Here is a 20,667-nt window from a genome sequence, read left to right as displayed (position 1 = left end):
GTGCCATCTGCAGCAATAAACGCATTCGGCAATGACATTAAAGAAACATGTAACAGAATGAAAGCTGAAACTGCGAAAGGGTATCTTCCTTGACGCGCTATTTAAGACTTGCCGCCAGGCACCAAGAAAGCATGTAAAGCGGTTGAACGGAAGTGTTGCAGTTGCATGTGACCTCTTTCCAATACCGGCGCATGCGTGGTGGGGGTTGGGCAAGCGGCTCACGCAAATTCTCTTGCTTGGAGGAGGGAGGTGGGTAGGAAAGGATGTCGTGCGAGCCTCTGACTAGCATTGAGTTAGGACTACCCATAACTACGGTTCCGTCTCAAACTGCACGCCGGAGTAACGGGACTGGCATGGCTGCTTTAACAATGGCGATCAGTTATCTTGCAATGGCCCCGAAGGAAAAAGGGAATGAACAAGTTCAATGGAAAGCGTAGTGTATTTAGCCAATATCACACCGAAGATTTTTTTTTATTTTGAATTCCGAAAGTACTTTGTCAGGTTATTTATTTCATTTATTTTTGTTGTGTTTTATTTTTCAGGTTTTATTATTTTGAATGGCTCGCGAACCCTAGAAGAAAAGAAATCCTACAAACTCCATTGCCTTCAAGTACAAACGACAATGCAAGGCGCCCTCACAAGTGTGGTAAAGCAAGATGGCTTATCTTAAAATTAAATCTGTCCTGGACATTTTTTCTGAGTGTTTTAGCTATTTCGTGTAGATTTCAGAATTACAAACCCCTGAGGGTTTCTTTTTTTTCGCCATGAGCGTCAAGAGCATTTCGTGAGAAGGGCAAACCCATTGCATGACATCGCAATTGCGGCAGACACAGCGTTCGCCCGCCAATAAATTAGCAATGCGCTAAAAGTCTCCGTGGAAATAATAACAATAAAACACTGGAGGTTCTTGGAGAAACGAATTTATTTCCTGGCAAAGATTCTCGTATTGGTGCGCTGTTACCATTGGGTGGACAAACTTTCCATAGCGCGGAAGCACGTTAACTGCACGAGACGTCGCACGAGACGTAAAGCAAGTGCCGGCACCACTGTTGGCGCCATCTAGTATCACTGATTGAAAACAGGGACTTTTTTATTGCGCTGAATTCATCTCTTACCACTTAGTAAAAACGAAACTAGACGCCGCGTTTTTTTTTTCTCTGAAGAGGCGCAATACTCTTCGTTGCGTTCTGACGAAACAGATTTGAAATTGCTCCTTTTTTAAACGTCTGTTTCTCGAAATACCTTTTTAAGACGGGAATGACGCTGAATCGTTTTCATTAGTTCGAGTTCCTAAAAGCATTGAACCGTGTAGTCACCTGCGGGGGATGTGCATTTGTTCGTTATATCCTGAGAAGCGTAGGATCCCTTTCGTCAGATTTTGGTTGTATTCAAGAACACAGTGGAACGGCGGAACTCTTCATTCACGTTTAGGCAAAACACCGGAAAAAAGACAAGGACATACAGAGACACACGACAGGGACTGCACTGAACTATCAACTGGTTTTATTTTGAAAGAGAGGCAATATATAAAGCCATCCAACCGAACAATTATCTGCGCATGCGTAGAAAATTAAGTTCTCGCTCACGCAAGGTTATAGAGGCCGTGAGGACACATGGCTTCCCAATAGTTACAGTTCCTTCTGATTCTGCAATGTCACTTACAGCCGTGATTTTCACTTTCTAATGACGGAAGTGTAGTGCAATTCTGGCGAACAGTCCCTACAATTGAAACAGTGGATTGCCGGCAAGCCATCCGTGATGGTCGTGACCCGGTCGTGTAGTTACATAAGTGCGGCCCACACAATGCCTCCTTGGAAAGGTCTAGGGACAATTATAGGACCATAGCGAAAGCATTAGCGTCCAATTCAACGCTGTGGGGATGACGCGTAACCTTGTCGTGTCTCTCTGTGTCTTTGTCGTTTTTGCGCTGTTTCGCCTACCACACCAATGTACCAGCACCGCCAGTTTTCTTCGATAGACCGAATTCACGTGTCACGAGACGAGCTCGAATATGCGAAAAATTTTATTTTACCAGTGAAATAATTGTAAAAGGAATAGTTACCTTTGCGTTGCACTTGGTAAGTTACGTACACGAATTTTTGTTCAGTGCACATTGCCTAGAGTGTCCCCGTAGATTTTAAGTTCTTGCATTTTTTTTTCAAAACGCCTACGGCGAAGTTTCTTTTCGCCCCCCTATATTGCATTGTACGTTCAGCAAAGCTGAGAATTTGGAGCTTATCTTCCTGACACTGCTTGCAACGTGGAATGAAAGTATAGGCTCACCTGCAGCGTCCGTCTGGAAGACTTTCGTTGCCTCGGGACTTGCCATTTTCGTGTCATTGTCAGGGCCTCTGTTGAACGCTACCAGAACTACTATGTAGTCTGTCCATGGGTCGAGGCCAGTGAGCGTGTACTCAGTTTTCGATGAACCGTTGAGAGTGACTGCCTGGGTGACGTTTTCGCCCTCACAGGACAGGCCCGCCGAATCGTTGGCGGCACAAACACTCAAGTCGTACCCATCCAAAGGGCCATTCTTGACTTTCGGCTCCGCCCATGATACAGTTGCACTCGTTGTTTCGACAGTAGTGATTTGGAGGTTTACCGGCTGTCCAGGAGCTGGGAAAGTAAATCAGAGGCGGGAAAAATAAAACACCTGAAAGTTGGTGCTGGTGAGCGATGGCACCACTACATCATGCTCTGTTGCCTTGACAGAGACCACAGGTAGGAATGATATGATTGATATATACAGCTAGCGACACAGCAAGAAGCATTTTGTACCGGTGAGAGCGTACGCCCTACTGATGCAGGGCAGCTATAATGCAGATGTAATGTGAGGACTATGGTAATGGTGCGTGGCGTAACAAGAAGTTGTAATATAAAGCGCAACCGCAATGTTTAAAAACAGAGTCGGAACAAAATGGCTCACAGGTACGAGGGGCAACACGAGGGTGAATACACTTGTTCAAGTCCATCACTAGCGCCATTTAAAACCATAAGGGCAAGGCCTGAAAAATGAAGGGTAAAGAAGGGAAAACCGCAATAAATTTACGAGTTGCGTAGCGTTACAATTGCATTATAGACCTTTTTAACTTCTTCGTCCTGGAAGCTGCCGTTTTATCAGTGGGCTGTGTTACCGGCCCTACAATTGGCGCAGTCGACAGGAATATGTAACTGAGCATGCGCAGCATAGTACTGGAGATATCCTGATCTTATGAACAATTGCATTATAGACCTTTTTAACTTCTTCGTCCTGGAAGCTGCCGTTTTATCAGTGGGCTGTGTTACCGGCCCTACAATTGGCGCAGTCGACAGGAATATGTAACTGAGCATGCGCAGCATAGTACTGGAGATATCCTGATCTTATGAACAATTGCATTATAGACCTTTTTAACTTCTTCGTCCTGGAAGCTGCCGTTTTATCAGTGAACTGTGTTACCGGCCCTACAATTGGCGCAGTCGACAGGAATATGTAACTGAGCATGCGCAGCATAGTACTGGAGATATCCTGATCTTATGAAAGACTAGTGAATTGAAGGTTTATATCGACGGAAATGTGCTACCAGCCAACACCATTCGTTGATAAGTTGCCCAGGAATGGCGCAGTGAAATACTAACGATAATAAGCACGCAGAAAATCACACGAGTTGTCGCTCGAAGCACCCTAAAACGGTTGGCAGCACCTCTGCCATTAATCCAATGCTTCTGTACAAGGTTGCCGAAAATGCTCAGATCCGATCCCTGGCACTAATAAACATGACATCATTTGTGGACTGAACATGCATGCTACATAAGAGAAGAAAGTAAGAACGCAACGTTGTTGGTGTATCTGCTCGATTCGCTACATACGACGTCCAAAGCAATGCCGTTCTTCTATCTGTCAGGTAATGCCTCAAAGCAGGCACCCCTCCGAAATAAAACGCCAAGACATGCGAAGCAACGCAAATGCTTCGTCAAGGAATCCGTGAAACGTACACGGGATGAGCGTTTACGCAGTGGTGGAGTGCGATGTCGCCGCTGGAGTGCCGTGATTGAAAGCATGACAATAGGGCGACTAGGTGCGCCCTCTGCTTTAGCTCAGCGGCGCAGTACTCATAAGCATGTCTGGCATTCAGCGCGGCGCCCAGTAGCATTCACCACCGGTGGTGCAGCCGCTGCTGCTTCATGGAGGCAACCACAATACCGGGATATTGGATCGGTGCCGCGTCGTCCACATGACGCCTAATTGAACACAAATGCTTTCGCTATGGTGCTATAATTGTCTCCAGACTTTCCAAAGAGAAGGTTTGTGGGGTGCAGTTAAGGAATACACGACTGGGTCACGACCGTTACGGCGAACCTGATGGTGTTTTTGTGCCACGCCAATACACGACTCGGCTGACGCCAGTATTTATTGCATATTGCGTTGAACCGTGCCATTGCTATGAAACTTTTACAGTCCCCAGCCCTGACTGGATCATTTGGTAGTTCTCCCGACATCTACCCATGAGGTATGTTTTTGATTCTACCAACGTTTCTGCTCAAATTTCTCTTTGTGACGGAAAAAATGTCTATGCTTCTCTAAGTGGTCTAGTGAGAGACCGGACGACAGATCCAAATGTAAGCCTTCACCAAACAAACGAAAGGCCGAAGCCGATTTGAGACGCAAGGACGGGCTTTTACGCTTCGTCACTAGACATGCCGCATTGCAGGTTTGAAAGAAATCTCCACCTCCCGGCGATTATAACTGGGCTCCATAATCTCAAAGTGCGCGCTTGATGCGTAAGCAATAAATGTCTGCTTTGCTAGTAAAACTTCGCATTCATCCATAACGTTGCGCGTTGAGCTCCCAAGCGATGTATTTGTCTTATGTATCGGCGAATGAGAATTTCTTATGAATTAGCGTGGCTACTCAGACTTCCTAAATGACTACGTATGGCAACATAGCGAATATTTAGGTTAAGATTACAATTACGCGGATGAACGTCACTGGGTGCCACGCAAGTCTGAATATTAAACCTTCCAGGGATTACTTCCGCCTGCTTCAAACTAGGATGATTACTAGTGACTAGTGAGACAGCCGCAGCTCAAAAAAATTAAGGTGGCATGAGACCTATTAGAAGTGAGAAAACATAATCAGCCCTAATCGAAATCCAGTGAGACTAAGTAAGAGCGCCGATGAATATTTGGGTAACGTTAAAATAATTAGACTATTCGCTTAATAAAAATAACTCTCCAGAGCAACTAACCCAAAAAAACATTCAACACACTAATGAGCAAAGAGCTAATTACAATAAATGCAATCATTATCTCTAAATGGTCTAATCGTGCAGTTGCAAAACGCAGACCAATTGGCGTGCGTCATATACGACGCAATTCGTTGCTGAGTATGGAAATCTGCATGCGATCTTTATTGAAGATGAACGCTGCCCAATGCCCGAAAAGCACTAAATGAATAATGCATAAACACTTATTCGGCCCGTAGTTGACTACGAATGCCTCGTATGGAACCCTCACAAGCAGGGCGATATCGATAAAATTGAGGCTATTAAAAAAAGCCATCAGATTCATTTGTAATCGTTACGACCGTTACTTCTCGCCTTCCCTTGCCCTTCCACCCCTGGAACTTACCCCAATATGCACGCGACGACTCAATAATTCTATGAAACTGCTTCACTGTTTTATCCATTCAGCTTATCGCATGTCTGACGTTACATACATTTCATTTGCCTCGCCGTCCATTACTAGAAAGAATCACCATCTTAACATCAAACCTTACCTCTGTAGAACTAACCCAGTCAAATTTAGTTTTTTCCCTTTAACTGCCGAACACTGGAGCCGATTGCCTGGTGACACCCGCTCCCTTCAGCTCGAAAAATGTGTACTTTCCATTTCTGATTCGTCGTGATTGTGCTTTTGTTATATTGTTCTGCCGCTCTGTTGAATTACTGTTCGACTTATTCTGTTGTATGCCCACTCCTGCCATAGCCCCAAGTGGGGGGGGGGATGCAGTATGTACGAATAAATAAATAAATATTTAAAAGGAAGGCATGACTTAGAAGAGCTCCCTATCGGGAGGCGTTACCTGACTGCTATTTTTCTGTTACTGTATTTTTACTTGTATGTAGTACATCTGTGTAAGAACTCCCCTCTTTAAAGCCTTTGGGCTTTGAGGTGAAAAAATAAAAATATATAAAAATAAAATAAATAAATAAATGAATGAATAAATAAACAAAAATAAATAAATAAACAGCGGTCCAAGTAGCACATACAGTCGACTTCGTTGCACATGTCACTGACTGTCTCTCCCTCCCTTCCCCCTGATATTGCGCTATTGAAACATGTGGAAAAATACCCGGGCGTAGTGGGGGCACTTCTGTGCCTAGTGACACACACAGCCCAAAAGGCGTGATCAGCCAGGAGACAAGCGCGGCTCTGACCAAGAGGCGAAGAATTCTTTCTCTCCGTTCCACGTGTACCACACGCCCACAACGGAAAGAAAAGAAAGTAAGGATGGCAAACCATTCCGACCGGTCAGCTATTCTCGGGGCTTGCAGACAATACAGACGCGTCGCTCACGCACTCGTCTGGTTTCTTTGTGGTGCCAATTATAGGTGCCTCACGTGCACGAGACGTGGGGAGCCGGCATCTCGTATCGTGCCCAAAGAACGCGTGAGATAAGCGCCACATGCGTGTCAAGGTGTCCACGAGACCGGCGCACCTTGAAAACGATACCCCCGTTCTTTGTCCTCCTGATGGCAATATCGGGTTCCGTGTGGCAATTTCTGAGGCACTACATTGAAGACTGCCATTTACCACTGTAAAATCGAGTGTTGGTAGGTGATTGATTGATTGATTGATTGATTGATTGATTGATTGATTGATTGATTGATTGATTGATTGATTGATTGATTGATTGATTGATTGATTGATTGATTGATTGATTGTTTGATTGATTGATTGATTGTAAAGTTTAACACGCCGAGGCAATGCAGGTTATGAGGCGCGCCATAGTAGAGGGCTCCGGATTAAGTTCGACCACGTGCGGTTCATCAACGTGCGCCGAAATCTCGTACAAACGGCCGTTTTTGCTTTGGCTTGCATCATAAAAGCGGCCGCTGCGGCCAGTAATCGAACGCGTTAGCCACTGGTAGGTGATTTTGCGTCGACATTTGGATAAAATATTATCGATTTGGAAAGTCTGTGCCACAACCCGAATTCTTGTTTATTTCAAGCCCCAATGGCAGATTTAGAGTGAACGCTTGTCTCACAGCCACATGTGCATAACGGAACAGAAACAAAAAAAAAACACAATCTGCAACAGTTGCGACCACAAGTTTTAGAGAAGCGGTTATTGGTGGGTACAAGGCTACCCAAAATTTATTTTTACAGTGTAAATTTTCGTCGACGACAAGTTCGTTCGTTAGAACATCATACCGCAAAAACACAAAAGGAAAAGCGAAGAGAAATTACATAGCTTTCTGTGAGGTTCCTCCGCCCGCGTTTGTGACGCAAGGAATTTTTCAATATAGCCACAAAACGTGCCCACGAGTCTGTAATTGTGAATTTCGTTTGACGGAGCGCGTAAATAAACAAAGTGGTTTAAATCACAGGTGCACGTTAGGAGTAACACCCAGGCACAAGAAGCAAGTTTGATTGATTTGATTGATTGTAGGGTTTAACGCGCCGACGCAACGCAGGCGATGAGGCGCGCCGTAGTGGAGGGCTCCGGATTAATTTTGACCACCTGGGGATCTTTAACGTGCGCCGAAATCTTTTACACACGGGCGTTTTTGCTTTTCGCCTCCATCAGAAAAGCGGCCGCCGCGGCCGGGAATCGAACCCGCGACCAAGAAGCAAGTTTCCAGGATCATGGATCAAAATCGAGTGTATGATATCGTAGTTGAAAGAAAGAAAAAAAATTGACCCGGGCTGGCCATGTAGTGAGGCGAACCGACAACCGGTGGAGATTTCAGGCGACATAATGTATACCCAGAGACGAGTGTAGAAGATGGGGAAGGCCATTAACCCGAGTGAGGGATGAAATCAGAAAATTTGGGGATGGATTCGATCAGCGCAGGGAAGGAGCAGTTGGAGGTCATTGGGAGCCGCCTTCGTCGTGCAGTGGACGGGAGGAGGCTGACGATAATGATGATGACGAATTTATCAGTGCGGGCCGGGATTAAGAACGTGCTTGGTGCGACTTCTGCTACTCTTTAGTCATTGCAGATGGTATCTAGCTACTGCCATTTTTTATTTTGCTTGGATAAACAAACCTTTGCATTCTTACGGTAATGTTAGTCACTCTTCTATCGCTTCAGACCCCGCCAATCAAACACCATTATAAAATAGGATACATATCTGTCAGCGGCCGTTTACACACACCATATCCCTTAGCTGTCTTGAACTGAATAAACACGAGCCTCAAGACGCCACTTACAGTGAAAACTGTTCCTCCACTCCACCTCACTATACAATCAAATAAATTACCAAATGTTCCTTCGTGGGTTACACAATGTCACAGCTGGCTACATCACAAATGGATGATTGATTGATTGTCGGGCTTTACACGCCGACGCAACGCAGACGATGAGGCGCGTCGTAGTGGAGGGCTCCGGATTAATTTTGACCACCTGGGGATTTTGAGCGTGCGCAGAAATCTCGTATACACGGGCGTATTTGTTTTTCGCTTAGATCATAAAAGCGGCCGCCGCGACCGAAAATTGAACCCGCGAACTCGTGCTCAGCCACATAACGCCCTAGCCACTGAGCCACCGCGGCGGCTACAACATAACAGAATATTGCGAACTTCACATCTGCTTCTCCGTTTTCTTTCACAGTGAGTGAACAATGGTTTTGTACTACGACGCATATGCTCACTGCATTGCGGAAAATATATTCCAGTTTTGAAACCTTGAGGTTTCCCTTATCTTCCAATTCTATAGCCTAAGCAATCACGATAAAACTGGCATAGTTCTCTTTTTACGCGCAAGCACAAGTTCCGCGACAGTGAAATGGGTGATGTGATCGGAGCGGCAGCCGACCGAAGAGAGGGAAGCATGCGACGGAGGAGGAGTGCGTCCTGATGTGGAGAGCGTGAGCACGGCGCAAGACGGAGAGGATAAATTACCCACGCCACCCAGTCTTGAAACAATAACACCAGCAAAAAGCAAGCACCGCAAAGCGACTTTCCCCAACCTGCCAGGAGAAGCCCACGTGAATCACTGGTGGGTGCGGAGGGGTAGCCTTCCTCTACAGGCGTGGACCGGCATCTCCGATCACGTGTGCAGCGCTGACCGCCGGCACAAAGCAGCAAGCGCCGGGCAAGAGCTTAACAAAGCCGGCAAAAGTCACGTGTTAGGGGCTGCTTGGTAGGCTGTTGCATAAGCAGCGTTCCCAAAGTGGAACAGCAATATAATTGTGTGCTCTTACCTTCTGCAGCAGTCCGGAAGCAGATAACTCTTGGTTCGCCTAGTTGAATCTCTTCGCTTCCGTTCGTGTAAAGGCCGTGCACTTGGGCGATCACTGCACTCCAAGGTTGGAGAGTTTGAATTTCCAGTGCTTCGGACATTGTTCTATTTGATGCTTGGTGTGCTCCTTGGCAGGTAGGTGGACAGTCAGTAAGACCAGTCACGCACCACGTAATGTTGTAGGCAGACGGCTTCAGCAGTTGCTGAGGATTTCGTTGCAGTTTCCATGACAGAGAAGCTTCCCTACTGCTTATATTATGTGGGGTGAAGTCAGTGATAGTACCTGCACCTGAAAAAATAAGCAAAATACATTCAAGGCTTCACTCTCAAATAGGCAAACATATAAGCATTCCTAAAGGCCCGTTGGGTTTGCTGAAATTTATTGACAAGGCATGAAATAAGCTCTGCCGCTTTTACAGAAGATCACTGATGAATTAGGAAAATTTAATTTTCTTCTTCCACAGGCACCCTGATGAAAATAGTGGGACTTTTGTGTTCCAGAGCATGCAGTTGAGACAATGGGTAGGTATTTAGGGAAAAAAGTAAAACTCTTGTGTCTAAGTCAAAAAGGATTGAAGACGTTTCGAGTCCGTATGGTTCCCGAAAGGCCTTTCATCTTTTTAACTTGGTCAGTGACTGCTTTACTGGTTGTTCAAATAATGCCTGAGTAGACGAACTTTCATCGAATCCTTCACTAAAATTTACTGAGATATACAACGGGAAAATGGAGTAGGGCAAAAGTATTTTTACGTGCACACCCCTTTTGCAAATCTGGCTTTTTGCAGCTGAGATTCGGTTTGCCTCATGTTATGACTAAAACTGGTAGGTGCAACCACGCGTATGAAGACGAAGACCCCAAGATCCCGAGGTTCCTAGATTTGCGCGAAGAACAAAGAGCTCAAGACGACTACCCAGTCCGCCAGGCCCGTACACCCGCGTGGACCGTTTATTGCGGCCACCTCTTCCGTACGGGAACGGCGGCCAGTAGTCACTGCTGTCCAAATGCCACCATGGTGGGCTGAAGTACTGAGGGTATGCTTTCGAAGTTGGCCTTTCTCTATTATTTCAAAATTTTCCCGTTTCCAAGAAAAATTAGTGATAGTTGTTATATTTTTCGAATGTTACCAATGCGCCAACTGTTTAGTAGCTACAAATCGAACCGCATCCACGATTAATTCATGTTTACTGATTTCTTTGGGAACGATATTTGTGCCATAAATGTAGACCTAACTGCGATTATCCCTTTCAGTCACGAATTTTGTTCATTGACGAAAAATTCGATACTTGGAGTTTTAGCAGTGTCAAGTGTTTAGAGGTAAGAAACAAAGTTCAGTCTCTCTAGAATACTTAGTACGCAAATGGCGTCACGTCCTCATAAGGACACACTATTACTCAATCCTCCTTTTCCCTATGAAACATTAGATATCCTGAGGCAGTTTACAAACAAGGAGGTGAAATAATAATTTCTGCACATGAAAGAGTTGTTTTTAGTCTTTATAAATGACTTACAGCGCAGTAAACGAGCACTTAGGACGGCAACACACCGGAGCTCCCACAAAACTTGGTGACGTCCATTTTGAAACGATGTTTACGAGTGCGGTTCTGCCATTCCACATCACGTGATGCTACGTTTTACATCCGTAGGTTTCGAATATCAGGCGCACCACTATGTAGCATAAACTCTTTTCGTTTTCACGAGGAAAACGACGAAGTCGCGTCTCCATTTGGAGACACGGTGACGGAGAGGGTTACATAAGAGGCCTTTTAGTAGAAATACTGATATAGAGACTCCTATTTTGTCCCTCTAAGAAACTAAAAAGGAAACGAGCCCAAAGGAGCAGCTGGGCTTAAGCTCGTTGGCGTTAACTATTCATATCTCAGCCTTGTTCATCGTCAGATCTGTGGTTCGTATTTTGCCACGTAGGCCATAAAAGAAACAGAGGGATGAACAAATTGAGGTCACGCAGATTGTACCCCTCGAAGTTTGCGGAGTATTCTACATCGGAGGATGCCGAGTTTTATTTGCCATGCTTATATTATACGTGAAGCGCCCTGAGAGTAGGAGCATGACAGTTTGTTAGCTTGGTACACCCAAGTAACAGCAAAACTGCACACAGCCGACGGAGGTCCTCAAGACATCTAACAAGCTCATGAAAACTTCCGAAGACAGTTGATTTCCAATGGTTTGATCTTGTAACCATCACAGATTTTTGAATACACAACGACAAATTGGCTATCCTGAACGACCATTTAAAGATCAAATTCCAATTTCGGGGGCTTAGCACACCCAAGCTGCACCTGGACTATTCGGCGTGCGGTAGTGGAGGGCTCCGGAATAATTTTGAACACCTGGGGTTTTTAAGGTGCGCCTGAATCTTTTTTTTTCGCTTTTTCGCCTTAATTCGATTTTTCGCCTTCACCAGAAAAGCAGCCCCTGCTGTAGGGACTGAAACAGGATCGTTGATATCAGCACCACAACGCCTTAGCCACTGGGCCACTTATGTGGGTGGCAATTTGATGTTAACACCTGTCAACGATTTAAATAAACAAGATGTACATAAGGGAGCTATACTTGCGGGTTGACGTCCAACATTGCCAAAGAATGGTTGCGCAACGCAAAGGTACCGGCTCGAGCTTTTATGCTGTAAGTAATAACGCCTTTAAGTGCTTTTACTCATTGTATTCTAGAAGAAATTGATATCGCTGCTCAAAATGAGCCACCTCGAACCACTTCATTTGTGTCTTTTATATGTCAGTTTGACTGGCCAGAAGTGTTCTTTAAGAGTCTCGTAATATTGTGGTGAAGGAATTTTTGTTGCCGCAGGAGATTTCTGCGGCTCTTAGCTGCTCATAACTATCCTGAACTGGCAAATAAAAAGATATTATCTATCCGCAGAATGGAAGGCTCACAATAAAGTTATCGGTTAAAGAATATATCTGTCCAAAACAGCAGAATAGGCCAAACAATTTTCTAATTCATCTAGAGTGTCCTAATACGAAAGATTGAAATCGTGCGACTATTCCAATTGCAGAAAACGAACAAATGGCCGTTACGGAAGCGCTGAATTACAACTGCTTGGACAAACAAAAAAATATTATTCATCCATACCAAGTACCTGGCTCGTTGCCAGGAGTGCCGCCAATCGCTGCGCCAGTTATAGCGCATTGTGACGTAGACAAAAGGGCCTCCTGGCAATGACCGATCGGATCGAAATACACAGTTTGTTGAATTAAGGCTGTCATGGCAATGTTACAGATGGTGGCTGCCAAACCATCACCACTGCGATTTAAGTTAGTTGAACTTGCCGCTGTTTCGCGCAGCGTAGATAAAATCCATCCGGTCTCTATTAGACAGCGCATACGGAATCTGTATAATCGGTGCGCTTAGCCTCAATCAACATAATTGTGGCCGAACCTCTGTATTGATAATTGCAATTTGGTGCGCCTCTTTTGAAGTTGAATCGTCTTCGGCATACTCTCTTTCCAGCCTACTGACCTGAGTTGACCGCGTTTGTGCGGTGTAAACCAAACAGGTTTTTTGGTGGTTTTTTGTTGTTTTGCATTTTTCTGGTACTTGGCGCCCCTTGCGACATACCAAGGTAGGTTCCTCTTCTGTCCCATTGTTCATTTCCCTCAGCTCTCTTTGATCCCGTTCGGTAATACAGAGACCCTCTTTTCTTTTGTTTTGTTTTTACGGTGTGTGCCACCATTCGCGAAATTCGACGTATGATATCTTTTTGTTTCGCGTTTATGTCGCTTGTCATTGATACCTTTCTTAGACGCTCGTGGTTTTTTACTCTGAAATCCAACCTGCTGTGTATTTCTAAACATAACAAAAGGTAATTGAATACACCCAAGGCAACGTGCGCGCTACGAAATGTTCACAGGTATGAACAGGGGCACCAGCGGTAGTAGTTTTGAAAGGTGTGGCCTGTGCACACTTTCTCTTCAGGCTTGCAGAATGGAGGGCAAAGAAATGACGCTAGCAGTTTCTCTGCACTAGGGGAACCTCCTATGCAGTAAAAGCCTCCATGACCACTTAGTCAAAGCCCCCTAAGACTCCACGTTACCATCCAAGAAATACAGCACCAAATATCCATTCAGTTTGCTGAACATGCTCTCAGCCTTGAGAAGAGGTGCTAGGCAGAAAATCCTGACAACTGACAACCGTAGTTTTAATCGGTTTATGTAGTTGTCCAATCGACATTGCAGGATAGCAGAGCGTGAGAAAGTTGCAGTTTCAAAAGGGTTAATCACCGCAAATAACGACTACTTTAACAAACAGGAGCACATCTCATGGCAAACCTACTTACTTGGTGTCGGGATACACTCAGTGACTTCTGTAGAATTTGTTTCCAATCCGCTCGCGTATCGTCGGAATGCGCTGATTCCGATTACGAGAATAGCGTCCGACTCCAGGCTCGATATATCGTAGTCGTTATTCCTCAAGCTCTCTTCTGTAAGAATGCGGCTGCAGTTGTTGAGAAAAGGGATGTGGTTGAGGGGACAGCTTTTGTGTCGTTTTTCCACGCAGTAGCGAACTTTGTAGTAGTCTGTGACATTGTTGTGTTCTTTTGGATCTTTCCAAGTCACACGAAGCCCGTCCAATCCCTCGAGGAGGGGCTTTACATCCGTCACAGGCTCGATCTCTGGGAACAAAAACACAACGTTTAAAAAATACCTGATACCGACACTGTCCCATAATTTCACGGCCTCCCTATTGGTGACAATAATTCATTCGTTTGCAGCGTGTCTTGACAACAATGGCGAAATTGATGCGATATTTTTAGATTTCAAAAATGCTTACGACAAGGTACGACATGACAAAAATTATATTAAAGCTTAAAGACATGCACATTCCGGATATTTTTGTTTTTTGGGTCGCAGCCTGCCTATCCAACCGCCAACACCTTGTAAAAATTACCGAAGAACAATCTCGGTGTCTTCCTGTCACCTCTGGAGCTCCACAGGGTAGTGTTTTTGGACCAGTGCTCTTTCTGTTGTATATTAACGATTTCGTAACTGTTGTTGACACTACTTTTCAAATTGGATTGGTCGCTAATGACTGTGTTTTGTTTCGGGAAGTCAGAAGTACTAATGATCAGAACGAACTCGACAAAAACATTCAAAACATGCGTAAGTGGTGTGCAGAATGCTGAATGGAAATAAATTTGGAAAAAAAGTGTATACTTTGTGTGATAAGAAAGGAAAACCTCAGTGAACACGTGTATAAATTAGGATCCTGTTCACTCACACAGGTTGACAGCTATATATTCCTCGGCGTTACATTAACAAATAACTTATCATAAAACTTGCACATAGATAATATTTGCTCGTCTGCCTTCCTGAAATTATGCTTCTTAATATATAAGCTCCGAAATTCCCCTCCAAACGTTAAGCTTCTTAATTATTTTTCGTTCGTTAGGCCAAATCTGGAATATGTGAGTATCGTGTGGGACCCCCATACTAAACAAAACAATAAGAAACTTGAAAGGATTCAGCGGAAGGCCATTCAGTTTGTTTATTCAAGTTTCGTCAGTACACCCTCAACCCCGGATATTGTTCTTTACGCGGATGACACAAATCGTTTCTTTTCAGGACAACACATCGCACTGCTAGAATCGGAAGCTAATCAGATGCTTGGTCTAATGAAATAAATATATGTCTAAATAATAATAAAATTGCGCCCCATGCGAACAAAACAGAATTGATGCTTTTTTGCTCCGAAGAATAAACCCATCCTCCATAATGTCGAACTACCGATTAAAAATTCCCTACTTATGTTCACCAGTGGTTGTCGGATCCTAACGGTTTGATTCAAATTTTATCTAAACTAGTCGGACCATGTCAGTCATGTTTGCTTTAATATATCTAGGCCAATAGGTTTGATGTGCCGACTCAGACATATCTTACAAATGTGGTTGAAGAAACAATTGTATTTTTCACTTATTCATTCACACCTTGTGTACTGCCATTTAGTCTGGGGATTGGGTAATAAAACTGACTCCGATCGGCTTCAGTACCTTCAAAAGAAAGCTTTATGGTTCGTGTGCCCGATATCTCAAATAGAAAGCTCCATTTTTCAGATTATAAAAATGTTTACCCTTTGCTAAACTATACAGTTGCTTCTTAGCAATTTGTCTTTATCACCAAATTAAGAATGATTTTGTTCTTTTCTTTGACAAATATTTATAACGAGGGGTAGTATATAACTTACGTAAGAACTATCCAGTTGGACGTAAACCCCGAACAAACCATTGTAGCAAACTATACATAATCAAATTATATATCTCTGTAACAGTCACCATTCTGTAACTGATGAAGCCCACAACGATAAACTATCTGGCAATACAGAAAGAAAGTAAAACTGCTTGGGCTAGATATACCTGGTCATAACTGACTTTCCTTCGAGTTGAACATTTTAAGATTTAGCCAATTTATTGTGGCATGCATCCCATGTGTTAAAAGTATATCTGTTATAAACATTTAACTGTAGCGAAATATTGTTTGTTCATGTGATCGTTTTTATGTCCGCATGTAACTAACACCCTATTTTTATACTCTACTAGTTGTGCTTGTTTGTTTTGTCGTTATTATATATTCTAGCTGTTCGTTTTCTGCTCCCGTGCAGAGTTCTTGCACTGTTCTATTTTCTTGGATTGCACCCACTGCTTCCCGGTCTGTACTTCCGGGGCGCAGGCCTCGTTAGGAGACGTCCCAGTCTTCTTTTTCCACGCCTTGTGGACATTACATCTATGTATTGGCGTCCGACATAAATTGTAATTGAAATTGAAATTTGAAAAACAAGCAAGACATGCATGACGTTGTGCATTGCGCAATTTCCTAGTGCAGGTGCCCTTTAATGTTAAGTTGAAGGCTCGGCCTTCACCATCACTGAAAACTCTAGGCGGGTGGGAAGGGGGCAACGCCAAGGGTGGAAATTTGCCCGCTGTGCAAATGTACCAAATTTGCACGTCCGGCCACTTCGATGGGTCCTTATGAAAGGGTGTGCAGAAGACGCCCTTCGAGCGTCTTCAACACACCTTAGAGTGACTGTGACAAGGACACAAATGTGCAAATGTTAGATCGATACTTCAGCATTGCATTAAGACTAAACACGGTATGACCAAGAGGTGTGGAATGGCACCCTTCCATATATATATATAGAGAGAGAGAGAGTGAGAGAGAGAGAGAGAGATTAATCGTTGCGGAAACACAGTGGCAGTAAACAACTTTTCAGAGTCGGCAGCTCAGATTTATTCTACATAAAACCTGGGTGGGTGCTGTAGCAGAGCAGTGGACACAAATACACAAATGTCAAAGTGCATATTTGGCATTTAACAAGATGTGCGAAATGCCGACTATCTTTGAATCTTTCCCTGTAGACGACTGAACAAGCAACCAAGTTCGTACCAAATGGAATATAATGGTGGAGGAGATGCTACATCTAATGAGGAACATAAAATTTCCGGTGTACTTCATTAGAAGACGACGGCCCAAACCAAAATTATTGTGTTTTCTTTGATACCGGGATTTATAGCAAAACGAAAGGAGACACTTGCGAACGCACAAGGCTAAGAAAAGAAAGAGGTAAATATACTCCCTACTGCATGTTTCGTGCCATTGCCACAGAAAAGACACGTCCATTGGAAATAGAACTACCACCACCGTGGAATCTAATTGGCGGCGCGAGTTTCTTTCTCTCTCTCTCTCTTTCTCTCTCTCTCTCTCTCTCTCCCGCGCTCGGATATTTTTGTGCAGCGTCTTATCGCGGTGTTTGGCCTCCGAGGCGGACTACGCTATCACCGCTATTCCAATCACTCTATCGGTTTCAAGGACTGCCCCTATGATATTGCGGTAATCGTCGTTAGGTGCAAACACATTCGAGCTGTTGATGGACCATGGGTGGCCGCGACGAAGGCGGACGGCAGTTTGACTGACCCTGATATGTAGTGTAAACGCGTTGTTGTTCTTCGTCCTGAAGGCACCTTTCTGAGGCCCACACATTCTGCTACACATAGACTGGGGTGAAGTTTTGCAATCATTAACGTTAACAATAGGGATGAAAAACACTTCGATGTGCCCAAATAAATTGTCCGGCCTAGCCAGAATACAAACCACATAAAATACTAGGGAAATACGGGGGAAGTTCAGCAATTTTTATGATGTTTAACTGCTAGAGGATTATTTGTCGCTGGGTGTTCAGCTGAATTCTATTAATAGGTTTACTGTTGCAGCAGAAAATTGCAGAGTTTTGTGTTGCTAGGTTTTTTGGTGAGTAAGAATGCAGATAGCCGAACAGATTATTGAGGTTTAAAATTTTACAGCGTTATAATTATAATGTATTAGTACCAAGCTCTAACGACTGGAAAACTTGTAAGTGTGAGTAACACGTTGTCGGTTTTATGTTTAGCCGACGTTCCGTTATCGGTGCGCACTCTTCGAAACTAGAAGTTGACCTTGACCTGAGTAAGTCAAGGGCGAATAAAATGGAGAAATTGATCAATCCGAGTGGGCAAGCAAGCAAACAAACAAGCCAAGAAAGTGCGTAGCATTGAAATGCGATTTACAGGTGATCTATTGCAGCAGTAAAAATTCTCAGGGATGCATACGTGGTTCCGGGCGTATGGCCGTTCAGGTCTACCTAGTAATTTTTTTGTACAAATCCTTTGCCCATTCTACTTGTTAGTGCGTGTAAGGAGTTGGATTTCTTTCAGCATGCTGTTGCGACTATCGCGCATGTCCTTTTCTTTGTCTGTGTACTCACTCTATAAAGGAAACAAATACTAGGCAGCACCGACCTAGGGTAATGCGATTAGCATTCTTATGGTCATGGGACATATTTGTGTAGATCAACCTAATGTATTTCACCCAATCTTCCCGCTACCCCTTTTTAGTCTCTTCGGCATCAAAGTGGCATTGGCCTCCCTTTGGTTCCATCCAGTCCCTCCCACCAAACCTTCAATCACTTCACGTTACTTCATTTGCAACTCAAATTGACGCAAATTGTATGCGAAACGGCTGGAGCGACACTGTTTCGGGAAATACCTAGAAACCAAAAATAGAATGAAGCAGCCTATAGCTGGACGTGTATTCAGTTTCGCTTCCCCAGACAATTAGCAATGCAATTTCCAAACAACAATAAAATAATACTGCTGCTTTTTGAGCACCGCAGTCGTGTACCTACCTTCGGTGGACGTCTCGAAGCAGCCGATGGAGGAGTTTCCTTGGGGGCCCACCGGTGACACCTGAACCCATAGGCTTGTGGCTGGCTTCAGGTCTCCGAACGTATAACTCCTGTCTGTTACATTTCCCTGTTCAAACGCCGCGTTCGAGAGGCACGCTGTCTCTACTGAGCAGTTCGCTTCTTCGGCGCACCACGCAACGCGGAAGTGCTCAGCAGTGGTCGTCTGGGAGTCTCCCTCTACGCTCCACCGTATAGACACCGTGGACGAATTGACGAAAGTGTAATTCAGCTCACCGATGGAAACGCTGTGTGGAACACCTGTGGGGAGGAAAAGCGATGATAATTGTCATGTCTGAAGAACGCGGCTGTTGTAAAATCAGCGTTGTTTGGGTTCTTCAGCCATGAGGGTAATCACAAGGAATTAACAAAAAAAAGGTCGACCATTTTGGGGCCAATTGGATGTTGTTGCATGAAGTAAATTCGGCTCTTGAGTGAAAGGAGTGTTTTTTTCTTATTTAAATGCAATACAAAACATGCGGAAGCGAATGGAAGCTGTAGCGAAGGTTCGGTTATTTTTTGTTGCGTGCTAATTTGTGCGGATAATCGATTACTATTTTGCTTCCTTTTTATTTTAGTTGATGCAATATTTATATTTACTTTTATATATTTGTACCTTGTTATAAAAGAGAACTTGAGGCGCAAAACCAGAGAGCGCAAGGAAAAGGTACAATATAAAGCAGTGATTCTTACATCTGTCCGATATGCAGAAAACAAAGCCAAAACTAATACTCGCGCAGCACAGCATTCACAACTCCAGAAAACAGCACAAAGGTTACGCAAGCTAAAATGCAGCCCTCAGACCTTGCATAGGCCATCAGATGCACGTTTTCTGGAACGTGAATGCTGCTTTAATTTGAGGCCAATCATTCATTTACAATGTGACAAGGGCGTGGTACTATGAACTACGTCGTCCGTGACTTTCTTCGAGGCAAGCCAGTAAGCCAGACGAGTACCGTTTTCGTTTGTGATATCTTGCTAGAAAGGCATGTAAGCGTAGGCCTACAATCAGGAAATAGCAACTGTTTCCTTGCGTTTACCAATGTCCTGAATAATAATTTGCGTGCAGCAACCTTGCTGTGGTTTTACAGCGAAGCTGCTTATGGGCAGATTCCGGTCGATTATATCCGGCAACAGTGTGATGTAGACAAGCATCGCGCACCCAAACTCCTGGGATGTTAAAACTGTGCGCGACACCTTCAGCGTAAGAAAAGCATTAATTAAAAATAGTAAGCAAGGCCCTAGGGTGTTTATATTTCAGGTAAGACGGCTTATAATGACTGTGGAGGTGCACTTGGATTTGGAAGTGAAGGCGACTTTAAGAAGATTGTTGGAAGCCTGGTTTTTGTAGGCTGCCTTTTCCACACTGCGTGTTGCACACTGAACCAAGGCCATCTATAGAGGAAGTATAATTAAACAAAACGGCTTTAACTCTTGTGTTACCGAGAATATCTTGAAACAACATATATCCCAATCAGCGGATCAGACGGCGTACCATTACGCCGAGTTTGAAATACTTGTCATATTTAGTTACGCCCATGAGCTCCGCTGGTCATCCTTTTTTACGTAGTAGAAGGGCTCTGAATTATTTGGGTAGACATCTAAAACTATCATTTTAAATTTTAATTCGTGCATTCTGCCGCAGTATTACTGCGCATAAACCCACAGGACAGTTTTACATTGCCAAGTAGAAACAAATATTTCGTGTGGAAGCGTTCATGCTCAGAAATTGAGGAAAATCTATGTGCTAAGCGTCAAAAATATCCACCCATATTTGATCATTACGCAGGGAGTGATAATTGCGTCCGTGTAACCCGTATTAGCGGTATTTGTATGAATTATCGTGGTCCTTAACACAGCGTTTGCGGAATTTTCAAAGCGAGACTAAAAAATGGGGAGATTAGCAACTTCTAGCCATTGGAGATGCTGAAATTTTTAAAATTCAATGATTCAGTCTTTAGCTTATCTATGCTTCAT

The 20,667-nt window shown here is 44.0% G+C and overlaps 1 protein-coding gene across 2 annotated transcripts in view; it reads right to left on the bottom strand.

Moving 5' to 3' along the window:
- Positions 1-20,667, bottom strand: part of LOC144141083 (tyrosine-protein phosphatase 10D-like) — a 164,009-nt gene that overhangs the window by 104,506 nt on the left and 38,836 nt on the right. For both annotated transcript variants that reach the window (XM_077672604.1, XM_077672605.1), the window contains exons 3-6: positions 18,634-18,951; positions 13,760-14,095; positions 9,409-9,735; positions 2,284-2,616 (exon numbers count right to left, since the gene is read on the bottom strand). In XM_077672604.1, the coding sequence (XP_077528730.1) occupies positions 2,284-2,616; positions 9,409-9,735; positions 13,760-14,095; positions 18,634-18,951 (1,314 nt within the window). The remainder of the gene's footprint in view (positions 1-2,283; positions 2,617-9,408; positions 9,736-13,759; positions 14,096-18,633; positions 18,952-20,667) is intronic.

Source organism: Haemaphysalis longicornis, unplaced genomic scaffold (genome assembly GCF_048455015.1).
Source record: "Haemaphysalis longicornis isolate Haplotype H1 unplaced genomic scaffold, Haemaphysalis longicornis Haplotype H1 scaffold_6, whole genome shotgun sequence".
Classification (NCBI taxonomy): Eukaryota; Metazoa; Arthropoda; class Arachnida; order Ixodida; family Ixodidae; genus Haemaphysalis; species Haemaphysalis longicornis.
This window is presented reverse-complemented; position numbering and strand designations above follow the sequence as displayed.